This window comes from Schistocerca piceifrons, chromosome 1 (assembly GCF_021461385.2).
Source record: "Schistocerca piceifrons isolate TAMUIC-IGC-003096 chromosome 1, iqSchPice1.1, whole genome shotgun sequence".
Classification (NCBI taxonomy): domain Eukaryota; kingdom Metazoa; phylum Arthropoda; class Insecta; order Orthoptera; family Acrididae; genus Schistocerca; species Schistocerca piceifrons.
In genome coordinates, this window is record NC_060138.1 from 662882812 (window position 1) to 662902366 (window position 19555).

General features: G+C 44.0%; 1 protein-coding gene across 1 annotated transcript in view; it reads right to left on the reverse strand.

The window, feature by feature from the left end:
- LOC124764283 overlaps window positions 1–19555 on the reverse strand; it is a 332221-nt gene that overhangs the window by 60509 nt on the left and 252157 nt on the right. Inside the window, exon 10 of the mRNA XM_047249132.1 lies at window positions 11247–11369. Within this exon, the coding sequence (XP_047105088.1) occupies window positions 11247–11369 (123 nt within the window). The remainder of the gene's footprint in view (window positions 1–11246; window positions 11370–19555) is intronic.

Here is a 19555-nt window from a genome sequence, read left to right on the forward strand (position 1 = left end):
TGCTCAACTGCCATACTAACAGAGGGGTGCATCTGCACCAGCACATACCGGCTGTCAAGCACCTGGCTGCCAGTCATCTGGAAAAGGCAACACGATACTTGTTATTAATAAATGTATAAACTGACAGTAATACTTTGTTAATGCTTTTCAGCATTCGACAGATCCTCACTACCGCATTCGGCATGACACTAACCTGACGACTGTGGAGGCCAAGGCCATGGCTGTGTAATTGGTGTCCGCAAGTGTCTGTCAGCATTAGAGGCATGTATGGCTGGTGCAACACCCACGTGGCTACAGCGTCAGGAAGTGATGTCGGCTGTCTGGCTCTTTCACGAGTTTAACTGCTGCAGCTAGCAATTCGCCACAAAGTCGTAAGGTCAGTGACTGGATTTTGTTGGCCATTCTGTGTTTTTTTTGTTTATAGCCATGTTGGGGGGAGAGCGTTATTGTTAAACCATTGGAGCCTGCAGAACTGCCTCATTTTTCCTTGAAATTGTATAGTAGTTTAGTTGTAGCTAGTGAGGTGCCGATATTGTAATTCGTTTGGAACTAAGTTTCTGTTTATTCGGGCAGTGTCAGCTCTACACCAAATCCTGTTCGGCTATGATACAATCTAAGAATTAATGTAGTTCGTCTTTTGTTTGTGTATTTTGCGTACAGATTTCCTTACTGTTTCTTGTGGAACGGTAGATGGAGGTGACACAAATGCCAGAAACACGTGTGGCGACCACACAATGTGGTGGAAGGCTTTCAGGGGCAGATAGGCACGTTGTTGAGAAGTATAGCCGAACCGAAGACACGACAGTAGCAGCGTTGCAAGCCGTTTGTGGGCATCCACAGGCTGATTCGCGAGAGACGAAAGTCTTGTTAAATAAAACTGTTCTCTCCATTGATCCAGCAGCAGCTAATCTCACAGCTCCTTTTTCAGAGCAACTAATCATCGAGGATGTGCCTGTTTTTGTCAGTGATGTGAAGGCTAGCGCTAAACTGGGAAACTGGTTTGATGAAACTTCTTTAAATATGGCTACGTTATTGTTAGACAGATGTGCATTATGTACCATAATACAGTGGGTAAGGCACAAGTGAACTAACAGACTAAACCAATACTATTGTAAACAAAACGGGCGTTTTAGGGAGAAATTCAGTGGGTTGTGGCAAAAACACAGTGAATCGGTGGAGTCCTTCTCGGTCAGGATTAGATAAATTAACACACAAACTTGTGAACTGATGCAGAATACAGAGACTGATATGCACTCTGGCTGGCTCTGAGCACTATGGGATTCAACATCTGAGGTAATCAGTCCCCTAGAACGTAGAACTACTTAAACCTAACTAACCTAAGGACATCACACACATCCATGCCCAAGGCAGGATTCGAACCTGCGACCGTAGCGGTCACGTGGTTCCAGACTAAGCGCCTAGAACCGCTCGGTCACTCCGGCCGGCGACATGCACTCTGCGTGACTTGAAGAGTAGGGCTTTGGAAGTATTTGTGAGGAGAATTTCTGCTGACATGTCAAGAAAACGCTTGATGGAGAATCCAAATGAATTGTCCGCTGCTATTAGGATTTCCACACAGCTGGAAGGAATCGACATTATTGCTCAGAGGCACAGTGCTGTGGCGTTTTCTCCTTCAAGATAAAGTGATGGGTGTGGGCATACGAGTGACACCAGAAAGCAGTGCCATTAACCCGAATGTTGTGAGTGTGGAGATGTAGGGAAGAAGTTGCGTGCCTGCTGGAGCAAAATGTGGGTTAGCACCGTCCATAGAAGCGTCCTTTAAATGGCAACGGGGATGCTTCATCCATCACACGACATTCCCTATAAAAGAAAGGACTGCTAAAATAAATGCAGAGATGGATGCAGCTTGCTAGACGCAATAAACGGTAGGGAACATAAATTTTTGGCGGACACAGGTGTTCACGTGTCGGTCGGCAGTCAGAATCAGGATCTCTTAGATGGAAAGAGACTGACGTCTCCACGTGGGGTAGGTGACACTGACGTGGCGTCAATGGTGGTAACACTCCTCAGGTTTAGCATAGGAACTGTGAGTTTTTGGAAGCATATGGAAGAGTTGCCACATGTTTTTGAGGGTTACTGCAATGTCCTAGGACTCGACTTCTTTGATAAACATCACGCAAAAATTAACGTCTTGGAGTACAAAATTGAGCTCGGTGGGACATTGTTTCCTCTAGGGGCAACAACTGCAATCTGACAATGTCAGAAGGTTCAGTTGTCGTGAAGATGGCACCAAATACACTGTGGCCACACGCACTAAAGATGAATTCGCCTGGTAGCATACCACAAAGTACAGGGAAGTTGATCTGGGTTAATGTAGGTATGGACTTTTCAAAGGAAATATTGTGCGTTATAGAGCTACTGGAAAGCAATGATGAGTTGATTAAGTCACATTATTTTGTAAACAGAAACATAATTCGCGTCGGTGAAATGGAAGGAGATTTTTATGGATCTGGTAGGTCTTGATTATTGTAAAAGGATTTATTGACTGCTACTGTAAATGTCTCAGAGGAAGATGAAATAGAGAGGGCCTTTTCCTCAGACAAGCCATTGATGCATCTGTATTACATACAAAAGTAAAGCACTTACACAAAAACGATAGAAAAGCAGTAGAAGCCTTGTTACTGCAGTTTATAGTTTTATTTAATCCTAGAGGTCCTTTACCAGCGATTGCAGTTGCGCAGTGCGTTTATCAACAGGGAACAATGCTCCAGTACTCAGGAAATAATACGGAGCCCCGATGTGCGCAACCACTGATGGAAGTATTTGTTGGTCAACAACTGGCTGATTCCAGAATGAGATTTTCACTCTGCAGCGGAGTGTGCGCTGATATGAAACTTCCTGGCAGATTAAAACTGTGTGCCGGACCGTGAGTCGAACTCGGTACCTTTGCCTTTAAACTGGCTGACTGTCTGTATCGGCAGTTCGGAACTCCTTGCTACTAAAGACAGCTAAACAACTGCCACCATTTTTAAACCTTTGTTACTATTATAGAAAATTTGGAAAAAATTTTGCTGAGATTGACGAGGCTCTGAACCGGTTCTTGAAGAAAGTAACAGAATTCGAATGGTCTACTCACTGTCAAACAGTGATTGATACCTTGAAACGGGCTCTGACATCAAATCCAGCATTGGCATTTACAACTTCAAAAAGGAATTAATTTTTTTCCTGTAAAGCGAGCAACGTGACGATGGGATGCTTTCTCAGCTCGTATATCATAGCAAAGAACATCCAGTAACATATGCATCCAGACAAGTGAACAAAGCAGAATGAAATTGTTTCACTACAGAGAAGGAAATGTTACCAGTTATCTACGTCATTTCATACTTCTATTGCTATTTGTATTGCCTAAAGTTTAAAATGGTGATGGATCACGCTTCGTTAAAGTGATTCTTAATAGTGAAGGACTCTTCAAGTATATTAACAAGATAGACGCCAAGGCTAAGCGAGTTCGATTTCGAGGTGGTGCACAAACCAGGGAAAAAGCATACTAATGGCGATAGATTAAGCAGGAGACTTGCAATTCTGCAAGCAATGGCCAAGAACATTGCTGACTGGCAAAGAGTCAAAGACGCTGACCGACAGACATTCAGGTCACAACAGCCACAGGCTGCGATGCCTGGTAGTTTGCTGTGCAGAATGACAAAATGTATTGGTCCCTGCAGTATTCTAGGACGAAGTTTTGAAACGAGCACATGACCATACATTGGCAGGTTGCGGTGGTCATAGAGCAACTGACTGATGGGTGGCAGAAAAACTTTGATGGAAGACTAGGAAGCAGGATGCCAAGCAAAAAGTTATTGGCCGTAAAAGACCATTTCTTATGGTTTATAATGGTGATTTCAGTTTTTGAGCAGCAGGCAAGTACAGTAGCGCAAACAGTGGTAAATAAATGGTTGGTCACGTTTGACATTTTCGATACTTTAATGATATACTCCTGGAAATGGAAAAAAGAACACATTGACACCGGTGTGTCAGACCCACCATACTTGCTCCGGACACTGCGAGAGGGCTGTACAAGCAATGATCACACGCACGGCACAGCGGACACACCAGGAACCGCGGTGTTGGCCGTCGAATGGCGCTAGCTGCGCAGCATTTGTGCACCGCCGCCGTCAGTGTCAGCCAGTTTGCCGTGGCATACGGAGCTCCATCGCAGTCTTTAACACTGGTAGCATGCCGCGACAGCGTGGACGTGAACCGTATGTGCAGTTGACGGACTTTGAGCGAGGGCATATAGTGGGCATGCGGGAGGCCGGGTGGACGTACCGCCGAATTGCTCAACACGTGGGGCGTGAGGTCTCCACAGTACATCGATGTTGTCGCCAGTGGTCGGCGGAAGGTGCACGTGCCCGTCGACCTGGGACCGGACCGCAGCGACGCACGGATGCACGCCAAGACCGTAGGATCCTAAGCAGTGCCGTAGGGGACCGCACCGCCACTTCCCAGCAAATTAGGGACACTGTTGCTCCTGGGGTATCGGCGAGGACCATTCGCAACCGTCTCCATGAAGCTGGGCTACGGTCCCGCACACCGTTAGGCCGTCTTCCGCTCACGCCCCAACATCGTGCAGCCCGCCTCCAGTGGTGTCGCGACAGGCGTGAATGGAGGGACGAATGGAGAAGTGTCGTCTTCAGCGATGAGAGTCGCATCTGCCTTGGTGCCAATGATGGTCGTATGCGTGTTTGGCGCCGTGCAGGTGAGCGCCACAATCAGGACTGCATACGACCGAGGCACACAGGGCCAACACCCGGCATCATGGTGTGGGGAGCGATCTCCTACACTGGCCGTACACCACTGGTGATCGTCGAGGGGACACTGAACAGTGCACGGTACATCCAAACCGTCATCGAACCCATCGTTCTACCATTCCTAGACCGGCAAGGGAACTTGCTGTTCCAACAGGACAATGCACGTCCGCATGTATCCCGTGCCACCCAACGTGCTCTAGAAGGTGTAAGTCAACTACCCTGGCCAGCAAGATCTCCGGATCTGTCCCCCATTGAGCATGTTTGGGACTGGATGAAGCGTCGTCTCACGCGGTCTGCACGTCCAGCACGAACGCTGGTCCAACTGAGGCGCCAGGTGGAAATGGCATGGCAAGCCGTTCCACAGGACTACATCCAGCATCTCTACGATCGTCTCCATGGGAGAATAGCTGCCTGCATTGCTGCGAAAGGTGGATATACACTGTACTAGTGCCGACATTGTGCATGCTCTGTTGCCTGTGTCTATGTGCCTGTGGTTCTGTCAGTGTGATCATGTGATGTATCTGACCCCAGGAATGTGTCAATAAAGTTTCCCCTTCCTGGGACAATGAATTCACGGTGTTCTTATTTCAATTTCCAGGAGTGTAGATCAGCGTACTAATTTTATGTCCAGTCTGATGAAACAGTGAGCCAATTGCTTCTCACTTGCAAACTTAGAACAAGCCCTTACCTCCCTCAAGTCAATGGGAGAATGGAAAAAGTTCATGACCAAATTTTTAAGATTTTAAGTTGTTATTTAAACAGTAATGAAAACAACAGGTATACTCGTATGTATCTTCGTACATAATTGCCATGTGCAACTCCAAAATGCTCACAGCTACTGGCCTTTCGCCGTATGAGGTAATATATGGCAGGAAGGTGGCTCCGTGATTCGAAGTGGTAAAACCGAAGCTTGGAACCGACAGTGAATGAATAAAGAAATTTGTGAAAAGATTGTGAGACGTATGGCAAAAAGTGAAGCACGCAAACATGTCATCTGTGAGGAATGGATGGGCAATGTGTGGGGAAGTTGGCACAATACGGGTTTGGTCAATGGGTTTTGATAACAAATCCGTACACATCTAAGAGTAAAACGAAAAAGTTCCTACTCTGATACCATGGACCGCACGAAGTGTTGGAAATGACATCACCTGTCAATGTAAAGATACAGATGGCGACAAAAACTTCACGTGAGATGTGTTAAGCGATTTAAAAGAGCTTTGCCACAAGTGCTTTGCCACAAGTACCGCCATCATCTGCGGTATGGAACGCTAAATCTAGAAAGGTAAAGAGCTGATCAACCGATATGATCAAAGAGAACTTACGATATATAGTGCACTGAGACCGCATTGATAACTAGGCTTATGACCAAACTTTTAGATTATTTATGATGTTGTACACCGATTGTCTTTCATTAATTTATTAAGGGGTGGTACAAGCTTATTTTTGTACTATGTATCGTATGTTTTAGGGATTTGTTTTCTTTGTTGATGAATTATGTCAGGAGGTAGAACGAGAGCTCTTTTTTGGCGTTCTGTCTTTTATTCCTTGTAGTCTCGCCTTTCGAAAGAGAAAGGGAGGGTGATAAAGGTTCCTTTCTCTCAGGTGGTGCACTAACATGGGCGTTTCGGATAAATGTTATATCCCTGCTGATCCTACAACTAGCCAGAAGGGAAGTGGCAAATGCTCTGCAGACCCAGTTCCTCGAGTGTGGGGTATTTTTCTCCAGACAAGAGGAAAAGCAAACATTTTATTCACCTACCACCAGTGGACACACAGACTGACCCTCAATGAATGGGAAGTGAGGAATAAGGTGCATAGATGGCAGGATGCAGTTTTGGAGGTCCATACGGAGGTGCAGAAAGAAGGAGTCTTGACGAAAGTGCAAGTGGAATACTACAGGTTATAACTCTTATACAAAAAAAATGGAGGGACAGCTTAAGTAACTGATGGATCTCCGATACGTAACAAGAATAGGTGGAACACTGTTGAGAATAGTATCTGGCAGGGCTGACAGTGAGGATATCCAGATCTTTGACAACACGGTAGGACAGAGACAAGCAGTAGCGGAGAGTACTAGAACTACAGTAGAATGATGTACCATTCAGTTGTCCAACTTAGTGCACATGTGCTGAACAACACCCACATTTACGGGAATTAACCACCGAGTTACAGCAATATGCGCGAAACACTGTGCGAGCCATAAGCAACGACTTATAATGTGACTAGATAATTGCGAGCATTGACGGATAGTCTGAACGACGCGACGGTGGGAGTGACTACGGTACAAGAAGCAGTATATCATGCCGTTCATGGGTAACTAAGTTCTGCGTTGTTGCCACCACAGCAATTCGTAGAGGGATTTCTCAGAGCACAGAAAGAGTTCGCAACATAGTTTCAGTACAAAGTGGAAAAAACCCAGCGAAGCTTAGCAGTGTTCTACCATACCAAACGCTGAAATGAGTATTGATGAGCAAGGTTACGCGAGTTATTTCAATTCTTAGTAAAAGGCATGAATATCACTGTTTTGCGGTACTCCCCTACCCGGTGAAGTGAAAAACTGCACGATCAGCCCAAGCAGAGCAGTACAGACTGGTCCACAGGCATGCGAGGTCCAAATTATTCTAGTGAAAAGGAAAAGTAACTGAATGTCACTTCTCAGGAACACATTGTTCCAAAAGATATGAAATAGTAATCATAAATTGTTACGAAAATTGGAAACGGAAGGGCATGACCAGAATGTAATTGTGGGACAGAGGAATATTAATAAACGGTACGACTTGTGACGAAGCAGGCACGACGTTCCGTCTTCCAGCTACGATCACCGGTATGATTAAACTCAGTGGACACAGGCCTTAGTGTATTGGTCGGAGAGGCCACTGGAGATGCTACCAACCATAAACCTAAGCTTCCTGAACAATACCCTAGAACCTTATATCCTATACTCGCTGGATGAACTTGTAGCGATACAAAAAAGAAGGAATCACAGCAAAGCAAATGTTCCATTCATATTAAGATGACGAGAAGGAAACTTGACGAAACGTTGCACCAGAATGACTCAGGTGATAAGACTACATCATCAAGTAGTTATCATATTGTACATGGCTACGACCACAACGTAATGGAGTTGATCAGTTTGTTGAGTATCAATGTGCAATGTCCAACGTGTCTACAAGGAATGGTGTAGCAGTCGCAGCCATGTACGAGGGTCACTCCAAAAGAAAGGCACATTATTTTTGTAAAAATACAGTTTTCATTCTGCATATGTGAAAGTTTTACAGTGTGTAGATACATCCTTCAACTTTTCAAACTTAGTTCAACCTGTTCCCGTGAGTGGCGTCGTCACAGCATGTCTTCAAGATGGCTGCTACACTTGACGTTCGTCAAAAGCAACGTGCTGTCATAGAATTCCCGTGCTGTGAAAACCAGACAGTGGGGAACATCCACAAGAGGTTGAAAAAGGTGTATGGAGATGCTGCTGTCGATCGCAGTACAGTTAGTCGGTAGGCAAGAGGTTGAAAAAGGTGTATGGAGGTGCTGCTGTCGATCGCAGTACAGTTAGTCGGTAGGCAAGCAGGTTACGTGATGAAAGCGCGCACGGTAATATTGAGGATTGTCCTCGCAGATGCAGGCCTCGTATTGCACACACTCCAGACAATGTGCAGAGAGAACGAATTGGCGACTGCTGACAGACGCATATGTGACTGAAGGAACTTCAAGCTCAACTGAGTCGTGTTCGACTAAATCAGCAAAAGCAGGATGTTTTGCTGTTGCACGACAATACACGGCCACATGTCAGTCAAAAAACCATGGAAGTGATCACAAAACTCGGATGGACAACACTGAAACACCCGCCTTACAGTCCTTATCTGGCTCCATGTGACTATCATCTCTTTGGGAAACTTAAAGACTCTCTTCGTGGAACAAGGTTTGAATATGATGACTCCCTTGTGCACGCCGCCAAACAGTGGCTCCAACAGGTTGGTTCAGAATTTTACCGTGCGGGTATACAGGCGCTGCTTCCAAGATGGCGTAAGGCAGTTGAGAGGGATGGAAACTATGTGGAGAAATGAAAATATAGTTCCTAAAGGATGTATCTACACACTGGAAAACTTTCAAACATGTAGAATAAAAGATGGATTTAAAAAAGAAGATAGTGTGCATTTCTTTTGGAGTGGCCCATGTAATACGGCATAAGGACAATGATCGAAAGATGATCCTAATCCTCCGGGACAAGAGACAAGGGTCGAGCCTTGTCGATGACAATTTTTTCAAACCTGACAGGAATTGTTGCTGTCAGTGAACGCATATCCACGTCAACCAATTTGCGAACGAATATTGCGAAGGGAACTGCAGGGAATAGAAATTTGGATTCACGCGCCTTCCAGACGGCCACTGGTCACAGCGACGCACAAAGCTGCTTGTCTTCGAGTACCATACATCACAGAAACTATAACATGTAATGTTGTCTGACGAGTCGCGACTGAGCATCTTTTCAAATCGTGCGAGGTGTCGAGTGCATTCGACGGTCCAATAAGGGTTTAACTTGCAGTGTGTGGAGAGTGTTGTTCGAGCGAGGTTGATCTGTTATGTTTTGGGGTTGTGTTTCATGAAAGTATTTGGCCCATTCATTCAGGTTTCTGTGAACATGAATCAGAATGTTTATTTCAGTATTCTCGGTGAAGAAGCTTTTCTCTTTCTACTACATCCCCATGATGAGTCTGCTGTGAATATTCCTGTCTTCCAAGATGACAACAACAGTGTTCGCAGGGTTGCAGTCAGGCACCTTGTCGCACCTCAACTGTCTCGCTAAATCACTCGATCTTAATCCCACATAAAATATGTGGGACTATTTGGAACGCCTTTGGAAACGTAGCAGACAACATCATTGTGATCTATTAGCTCCAGCTGTATATGGCAGACATAAGTATTAGCTTGGTGCATAAGTTTGTAGTGTTTTTGTTTCGTATTTTGGTGTGAGTTTATTTATCGATTGTCATTTTTATTTGTAATTCACTGTTACTGTCTGAGTTTATGTATTGTCATTTTGTCATTTGGAGACAGTGAGTGAAGGTGTGGACGCTAGATAATGGAATGCCAAGTGGCGAAATCTGAACATTTCCGGCACATTGTTCCGTTTCGGCTCAATAGGGGATCAAAGCAGCGGAGGCAGCCAGACACATTTTCGCCATGTTTGTGGATAATACTACTGGACAGATCATTGCAAGAAAATGGTTACTTTCATTTTAAGGAGGATCGTTTGATGTTAGTGACTCTCAGCGTTAAGGAAGACCTTCGGGGTTTGATGGAGATAGTTCAAAGGCATTAATCCACAATGATCTACGTTACTTTACTCAAGATCTGAGAAAGGTGATAAACTGTGATCATTCCACCATCGCGTGACATTTGTATGAAAAGGGAAAGGTTGAAAAATCTAGTGTTCGTGTACCGCATGCTCTAAGCCAAAATCACAAAAATCATCAGGTTGCCATATGCGCATCTCTGTTTGCCCGTCATCAATCGGTTCGTGAACAACGCCGACCATCCCTATCCTGTATCATTACGGGTGACGAGAAATGGTGTCTGTATGCTAATATAGGGAAACGAAAGGAATGATTGAGCCCAAACAAAGGAGCAACTCCCCTACAAATACCTGCGCGCATGCACAAAAGATAATGTTGTGCATCTGGTGCAACAGCGACGGTGTGGTGTAATGCGAATTGCTGCCCCGAGGTGTAACAATCACTGCTGACTTTTGTTGTCAACAACTGAGACGTCTTGCAGACTCAGTCCAAGAACAACGACCAGGAAGACTGCGTGATGTGATGGTACTCCACGATAACGCCAGTCCGCAGTTTGCTAGACTGAAAAAAAAAAAAAAAAGATAGTGGAGCTGTGTTGGGAAGGCATTTTTCACACACCTTATTCCCTTGACCTCGCGCCCACAGATTTTCACCGTTTCTGCTCTCTATCAAACAACCTTCAAGGAACTCCGTTTTGCGGATGAAAATGCGCTTCGATCATGACTCAAACATTTCCTCGCCTCAAAACCGTGTGCTTACTAGAGCCACGGAATCGAAATGTTAGTCTATTATTGGCACCCTGTTATAAATAATGAAGGATAATATGTTATTGATGACTGATGTCTCTGTTACATGTGTCTGCTGTATTTATTAAACGCATAAAAAACGCTACTATATTGTGCACCAACCCAACAACAATAGCTTGCCAAACTCAGGTGAATTTCAAAGCTGGAGTTGGTGTTACACGGTGTTACAGTGATGTCTCCTGAGGTAACATTTTTAGTCCGGTATGCTTACTATCAGCCTGTCACTTCAACAAAAACTTTATGATTCCTGCAACTTTCTCTTGTTACACAGTGTAGAACATTTTCTGTGATGGCAACTTGATTACCTGTTTGCTCACCTGCTTGGAGCAGGGTTTGTTGTTGGCACGGCACTGTGACACATGGGCACTCACCTTGCTTGGAGCACGTCTCGCAGTGCAGTTCGTCGGTGCGGTCCTGGCAGTCGACGTGGCCGTCACAGCGCCAGTCCTTGGGGATGCAACGTTTCACGTCGCACTGGAATCCCGCTGTGCACACTGCAAACAGAAAGATACTCTCTGCTGTCTTTCTCACTGTGACTTAGAGGTAACAAGTCTGTGTTTTAGTTTCATATCGCACTTTTTGATACCTATTTTATCCAAGAGATAACTACCGTCATATACCCATTTATAATCATCGTAAGAGAAGAAAAAGACGCCAGAGGATGTGGGGCCGTAATTACCAGAATAATTTTTCCCATGTGCACAAAGAAAATGTCCCTCAAACATGTACTTACCTCAGAGCATACAGTTTGTCGGGAAGCTGCAATAACAATGCACTAAGGATATCTGAACTCTGCACCATGTAGTCAACAATGTGCGTATAGTTACTTCAGTATCACAACAGAGACGCTGTGGGCGGAATCATGTCCTTAGAAAATGGACCATGAAGTATCGATTGAGCTGGCCCAGTTTACAAACGATTTAAGTTCCCTTCTTGTTGCATGAAGAACCAGACTGCTTCTTCATTATCGAACATAGTAGAACTGCATTAATTTGGTAGTGGTAGCCTGTGATGTGTGCAAAAAAAAAAAAAAAAAAAAAATCCAGAGAACGAAAGGAGCTGCAGGTCTTCGAAGGAAGGAGGCTAGGAAGGAAGACTGAGATTTAACGCTCGTCGACAACGAGGTCATTAGAGATGGGGCACAAACTCGGATTAGGGAAGGATGGGTAAGAGAATCAGCTGTGCCCTTTCAAAGAAGCCGTCATACCGTTTCCTGCAAGTGATGTGAGGAAATCATGGGAAACCTACGGCTGGACGGCCGGATGGGGATATAAATCATCATCCTCCAGAGTGCGAGTCCAATGCGCTAACCATTGCACCATCTCCGCTACAACAGACGAGTACAAGTCCTGGGTACATCAGAAACATCCGTGGCTTATCAGAGGCGCTCTCCGCCGACGCTACGCCTTATAGTTACTAATGCTCGTGCACTTTGCAGCAGTCTGGTGGATGATCGCCCATCGACAACATTTGGAGCGGCCAGAAAGGTTTTTACACAGAAATCAGTGACGTGTATAAAAAGAATTGTGGAGACCGAATACATCATGAGCCTAATCAATCACAAGGTCTGTTTCTGCGCTGAACTTTATTATGAACGAGGAGACGATTGGATTTTCATGTTTCGTATTTATCGACATCGTTAAAGATGGAGTGCAGGCTTAGTTGGGGGACGAATTCGCTCGTAGCACTATTAAACATATGTTATGCGCATTTGTCTGAAGGGAATGAAGGAACCAAACACGAAAATCACTCTCGAAGACTGGATGAGAATTTGACCATGCTTTTCTGGAATTTGATATCACTGTCTTAAGCGTGAGCAGTAGCATCATTTCGCGTTAGGACTACCCCGTAGACAGCTTGCCATACCACTCAATCTTTCTTTACTTTGCCTTTATCCTGAACTTACACGGGGTCGACATACCTATTAACGTATTTAGCATTGTTAATGCTGTAGGATGGCCGGATGCCCTTTCTGTCGCCATCCCTTTACCGCCGGGATGGAATTTGTGTACCGCTAGATATCTGGGTCTAGTGCTATCCACATAGGAGTGTGCGAGCTTTTTCTAAATGTTTGCCAATCGTATTGCTGAAGCGGGACGTAGGTACCAACCCAGTATTCACCTAGACAGATGTGGAAAACCGCCTAAAACCCAGTCCAGGTTGTCCGGCACACCGGCCCTCGCCGTTAACCCGCTGGGAGGGTTCTATCCGGGGCCGGCACACCTGTCCGAATCCCAGAAGGGACTTACTACCACGCGCGGCTATCAAAGCAGGTGCTGTCATGTCGTTTATTGATAAATACTATTTTTTTTGAGGTCTTGGCACAAAAACTGATTGTTAATTTCGTGTGTCTTACTCGTACGAACGTTAGATAATTTTTATATACTACTTGAAATGCCTTGCACAATTTTGACATTTTGTTAATGAAATATATCCTGTGAGGTACCGCTTCATGGCACAGTATTCTTTTAATTGTTGAATGATTTGATACTACAGCTCAAGAAACGAAACATAAATTAAAATGACAAGGTATTGGGAAAGTAAAAACGTCATTGATGCTAAGATATTAGAAACATTATATTCATTTTAAGTGTCAGACTGATGTGATTGCTAAGAAAAGTGCTTGCCCTCAATTTGGTATCCGTCGATAGGTATGTCTGTGGTGACCATCAAAGGGAAGAATGAAATGCTTTAACAAAGACACTGAACGGGACTGGAAAAAAAAAAACAGCGAGACGAATCGATACCCCCCTTATAGAAGAGGCTTGTCGGGATTATCGGCAGAAACAGTAGTGAAATGTAATGCGAAGAAGCTCTTCAACGGAAAATTAAAACTTGTCAATCGTGCGTATTCAGGAAATTTAATTAAAAATCGCAGACGGCCGAGAAGATCGATTATCGCGTAGTTTTGCCTGTATCTCTGCTCCGACCGCCCCGCCAGCGCCGACGCGCGACTTGGTCCGCTGTAATGGAGTAAACTCCGAATAACTTTGCCTAACTCGCGCCACGCCACACGAAAGAGAGTTATACTTGCGGCCGACGTCCCGTCTTTGTTGCGACGCCCGCGGTATCTGTGATTAAAGGGGCACGTGTCTACTGCCTGTCAGCGCGTAAACCTCGCTAATGATGGATACTGGACTGCGGAAACCTAGCATCTGAGTGGCGGCTTTCGTAAAAGTTTTTATACAGATTTGACTTCTTCGTATTGAAATTATTAACGTTTTTATTTTACTACTTATTTACTTAAAAATTGCTCAGTGTGCTGAGAGCCTGAAGGTCTTCTCTTACAATGGGACAGAGTTTACGCAAAGCGATCTCTTTATCGTAAATTTTCTTAAATAATAATAACCAATTTTACATTTTAAATGAAAGTAAAAAGTGGTAACAGAAGTGAAGAAAATTAGTATGTCAATGTACTACCTGTTGCATTTCTCACTCAACTAGCATCTGGGAGGGGCCATGCCGGTTGCTTACATGCAAGAATAATGATGTCACAATCCAAAATGACAGCAAGACTCGACCTCCTTATCAAATACTTGACCAACACATGACAAGTAATACCTTCTCTTACCCCCTCAGTCTCCCCTACTTTACACCACATCCCACGACTGTAGCTTTCACTTTAGTATGTCAACCCCATAGTGCTTGTAAGTTAGTAGCCCCTCATCTTGTTCGCAGTTGATGGTACCTGAAGACGATGCTTTAAGTTTCGAAACCGGCCGTGGAATAAATTAAGAAAATTACTGGCAACTGAAGCGGATTTTTATTATGTAAATACGTTCCTCTGTTGCGAATGTTCCCTTAATCAAATATTTTAATACGGAAGCACCCTACATCTACATTTACATCTACATGGATACTCTGCCTGGCATCGAACCACCTTCACAATAATTCTCTATTATTCCAATCTCGAATAGCGCGTGGACGAAACGAAAACCTATATCTTTCCTTGCGAGCTCTGATTTTCGTTACTTTATTATAATGATTGTTTCTCCCTACGTGGGTCGGCGTCAACAAAATATTTTCGCATTCGGAGGAGAAAGCTGGTGACTGATATTTCCTGAGATGATTCCGCCGCAACGAAAAACTCCTTTGTTTTGATGTCCACCCCAAATCACGTATCATGGCCGTGACACTCTCTCCTCTATTTCACGATGATACAAAAATATGAGCCGGCCGGTGTGGCCGAGCGGTTCTAAGCGCTTCAGTCTGGAACCGCGCGACCGCTACGGTCGCAGGTTCGAATCCTGCCTCGGGCATGGATGTGTGTGATGTCCTTAGGTTAGTTAGGTTTAGGTAGTTCTAAGTTCTAGGGGACTGATGACCTCAGATGTTAAGTTCCATAGTGCTCAGAGCCATTTGAACCATTTTTGAACAAAAATATGCTGCTTTTCTCTGAACTTTCTCGATGTACTCCGTTGATCCTATCTGGTAAGGATCCCAGACTGCGCAGCAGTACTCCATAAGTGGACGGAAAAAGTTAGTGTAGGCAGTCTCTTTAGTAGATCTGTTACATGTTCTAAGTGTTCTGCCAGAAAAACGCAGTCTTCGGTTTGCCTTCCCCACAATATTTTCTATGGGGTCTTTCCAATTTAAGCTATCCGTAATTGTAATTCCTAGGTATTTAGTTGATTTTACGGCCTTTAGATTTGACTGATTTACCGTGTGGCGAAAGTTTAACGGAATTCTTTTAGCTCTCTTGTCGATGACCTCACACTTTTCATTATTTATGGTCAACTGCCCATTTTAGCACCATTGAAATATATTTTCTAAATCGTTTTGCAATTTGTTTTAATTTTCTGATGACTTTACTAGACGACAAATGACAGCATCATTTGCAAGCAACCTAAGACAGCTGCTCAGATTGTCTCCTAAATCGTTTATATAGATAAGGAACAGCAGAGGGCATATAGCACTACCTTGGGGAACGCCAGAAATCACTTCTGTTTTACTCGGTGGCGGACTAAAGTCATATACTGAAATAGGACTCTATTACTATAGGTGTCTTCTACGGGAATTATTCTTGCAGTTGAGTCATGTAAGGACGTTGAATAAGAGAGTGTCGTCCTAAACCCGTCATTCGCTCTTTCTTGCAAACTCCATACGGAGCGAGGTGACGCAGTGATTAAGATGCTGGTCTGCATTCAGAAGGAAAGAGGTTCAAAACCTCTTCCGGCTACCACGGTATAGGTTTCTTGTGGTTCTTTGGAGGCGTTTAAGGCAAAAACCGGTCAATTTCCACTTCCAATTCCAAACGAAGCCCCAGAACTCGAGGAAGGCACTGCATAAGTTTTGGTACCTGCGCTGCAGAAGTGACAGAAGAGATTCTTTGGAATTATCGTTCAAAGTGGAACACAGTCAACGGCGGGCCCCATCTCCGAGAACTCAGTTCGCTATATAGACACGGATGACGGGACGATGATTGTGTAAATACCACTCTCCGTTCAGCTAATAATAATAGCAAAAATTTTAAACAAAGTATTACAGCTTGTATTACAAGCCGGGAGAAAATACACGATACAGTTTGAGTTACTGATAGCGTTCTCGTAGTAAGAGAGGGGTACTGACTTCCAAGGGCCGGCCGCGGTGGTCTCGCGGTTCTAGGCGCGCAGTCCGGAACTGCGCGACTGCTACGGTCGCAGGTTCGAATCCTGCCTCGGGCATGGATGTGTGTGATGTCCTTAGGTTGGTTAGGTTTAAGTAGTTCTAAGTTCTAGGGGACTGATGACCACAGCTGTTAAGTCCCACAGTGCTCAGAGCCATTTGAACCATTGAACTTACAAGGAACTCTTTGAGTGCAAGTTCGCAAACGTCAATGATGTTTATGGTATTCGACGTCCCACATATTGTCTACAAGGCGACCACAATGTTGGCTTCTAATGGAAGCAATGGGTGGGACTGAAGGTATCCAGTGGTGAGCACAGCATGAAGCTACGTAGTGTAGTTGAAATAGTTAGTTGATGAGTGATCACAACAGTGCTTCAGTGCTCATAATGTTGTTTAGAGTGTTTCTGTGTTGTTGTCTTGCCGTTTTTACCACCTCAGTTCTTGCCTGCTTGCCTAGTGTTGTGTCCTGGTCGGTCGTATTTTCTGTTGTTCCCTACTGTCCTCTCTGTTCGTTGTAAGGGCTACCTCCAGTGGCTCCATGCCTGGCGACTTCGTGTCTCCATTCTCTGCCGTGCACCGCTTGCTAGTCGCTCGCTGCTATAACACTCTTGAAAGGGTTTCGAGTTCTGTTGATATGGCTAAGGCAACTCACGTTAGTTTTCGAGACGACGACGTGTGTCGCACTCAGGTGAAACCTGAATTCATCCTTTGATGTGCTATAACAGACATGCCTGGTTGTGGTTTTCAGCCAGTATCCCACGTTGTTCGAGGCAAGTAATAGTCTGGTCCCCACCTCGCTATGGGAGGCATTACAAAGACTTTCCAAATACGAAATTCCACAAAGCCAAAAAATTTTTCTCATTTTCTCTTACATAATCTTTCAGCCATCTTACATAAGAATGCATCAAAAGAAATGCAGTCTGCTCCCAGATAAAAGAACCGTAATCCGTAATTTATTTTACCGTTGTAGGGCTAAAACAGTTACGAGTGACAAGAGGAAGAAGAAGAAAGGGAGTTTGTATTCTTTAGTAAATAATCTTGATCCATAACAGAGGTGGTGGTGTTTATTAAGCTACGACATGTTTCACTCCATAATAACATCCTCAGGTGACCAGCACTTCAACAAGAACAAAAAATCGGGCTAAAACCTACTAAAACATGTACACAATGCAGTCATTATCACAGTGAAAATGATACAAAAATACAAAGTGACAGAAATGTACTGGTGCCATATTTAAAATACTTAATCAGCCAATAAGATTCTGAAAGGTGTATGTTGGAATGCGATTAGTACAATGTTTCACTTTGGTGGCTTTGCCTGGTGTAGGCACAGCCAGCAATATGTATTGGGTGCAGGGCAACGTGCAGCACTACACTGGGTTGGTCAGGCTTGGCTACTCAGCAAAAGAAGTAAACATGTAAACATCGCGCTTGTCATCCATCAAGAGCAACATATCGACTGTAAGACGCCATAATTGTTTCAGACGGAAGTGATGACTGAGTGCCAGAGCGCAAACTAAGAATACATATACATACAAGCTGAGCTTAAAAACAGAATATAAAATTGCATAACATACTAAATGCGTAAAATAAAGTTTTAAATGAACGAATTACAGAGCTGAGAGTCAACTGTAAAAGACCTTCACAGTTGGTTTAACATTTTGCAAAAACTGCTTACAAACGAATGTAAAACAAAATGACTACGTACAATATAACAGAAAAAGAGAATTCCGCTTTCACATTGTGAAGAAAAAACGATCTCCCAAAAAAGTCAGCGAAAAGAGCGTCAGTTAAGGCTTCCAAGATACTGAAATACTACTAGGGATGTCACTCTCTACGATTCCTCACAGTTCTCATCGCTGTGCATACTGCATCCTGCAGTGTATTGATAAGTGCATCTGAAGCCACGTACAGGTCCAGTGCTGGAGATCATAGTGTGGAGGCCATAATCTACAACGTCCATACACCTCTGTGTATGTTAAGGCGCAGTTATAAAATAAGAAGCAGAGCGATAAAAGATACGTAAGAAGAAACAGTCTGGGTGTTCATTTGGAAGACATGTGAGATGTAGTACCAGAGTCAAAGTTTGACAGAGCTTTGGAACATTCGCAGTCAAACAGGCCAGAAGGAATACATAACGTTCTCTCGGGATTTGTAAAATCAGGCAGAAGGAATAGATAAAATATTTGGGAAAGCGACAATCTAACGATTAGGGAAAGACGGTTGGTGTACGGTACGAACAAGAACGAAGAGATAACATCAAGAATGGAAAAGAAAGAACCGAACGGATTAAAAAGAGCTCAAGTCAATGATGCAGTCTGCCACCTCTACTGTTCAACGTCTAAATCAAAGAAGCACCGAAGGAAATAAGATGAAGTTTCACAATTGGCATTAAAATTGAGGGTGAAATGATACCAATGATAAGATTTACTAATGACATTGTTACCTCCTGTAAAATTGGAGAAGAGTTACAGGATCTGCTGATCAGAACGAACACTGGCATTTGCATGCAATACAGATTAAAGCGTACCAAAGACAACCAAAGACAGAAGAAATTGCTGAGGAGCAGTAGAAATGGGATTGGAGGAAATCACCATTTCACCATAACAGTGAGGTGGGGTTAGGTATTCCACTATCCAACCATGAACAGAACATCAAAGACTAACAGCAGGTTGACAAAGAGCCATTAGTACGTAAGTCCTGTTTACGCAAAAATGAAGTGAATCCAAGAGATAGTCTTCCTTTGATTGTGAATACAAAAATGTTACGAGTAACACGACGTAATTTAAAAAAGTCATGGTTTACGATTTTTAGAGTTGGTTTCGCACAACGCTATTTGTAAGAAACCGAAACAATTTATCGTGGTTATGAATCAGTGATGTGTTTAGCCTTCAAATTCCTATGAACGGCGCACAGAAGGTATATACGGGGTGATACCTATCATCGTTTGAAAATCCCCGAAGCCATGTAGATGACGCCGAGACAAGTAAATTAATATGACACACATGCGGCGGCAAGTGTCGGGAACACTTCAAAAATGGATGAGTATTGTTGAATACATGACGTCACCAGG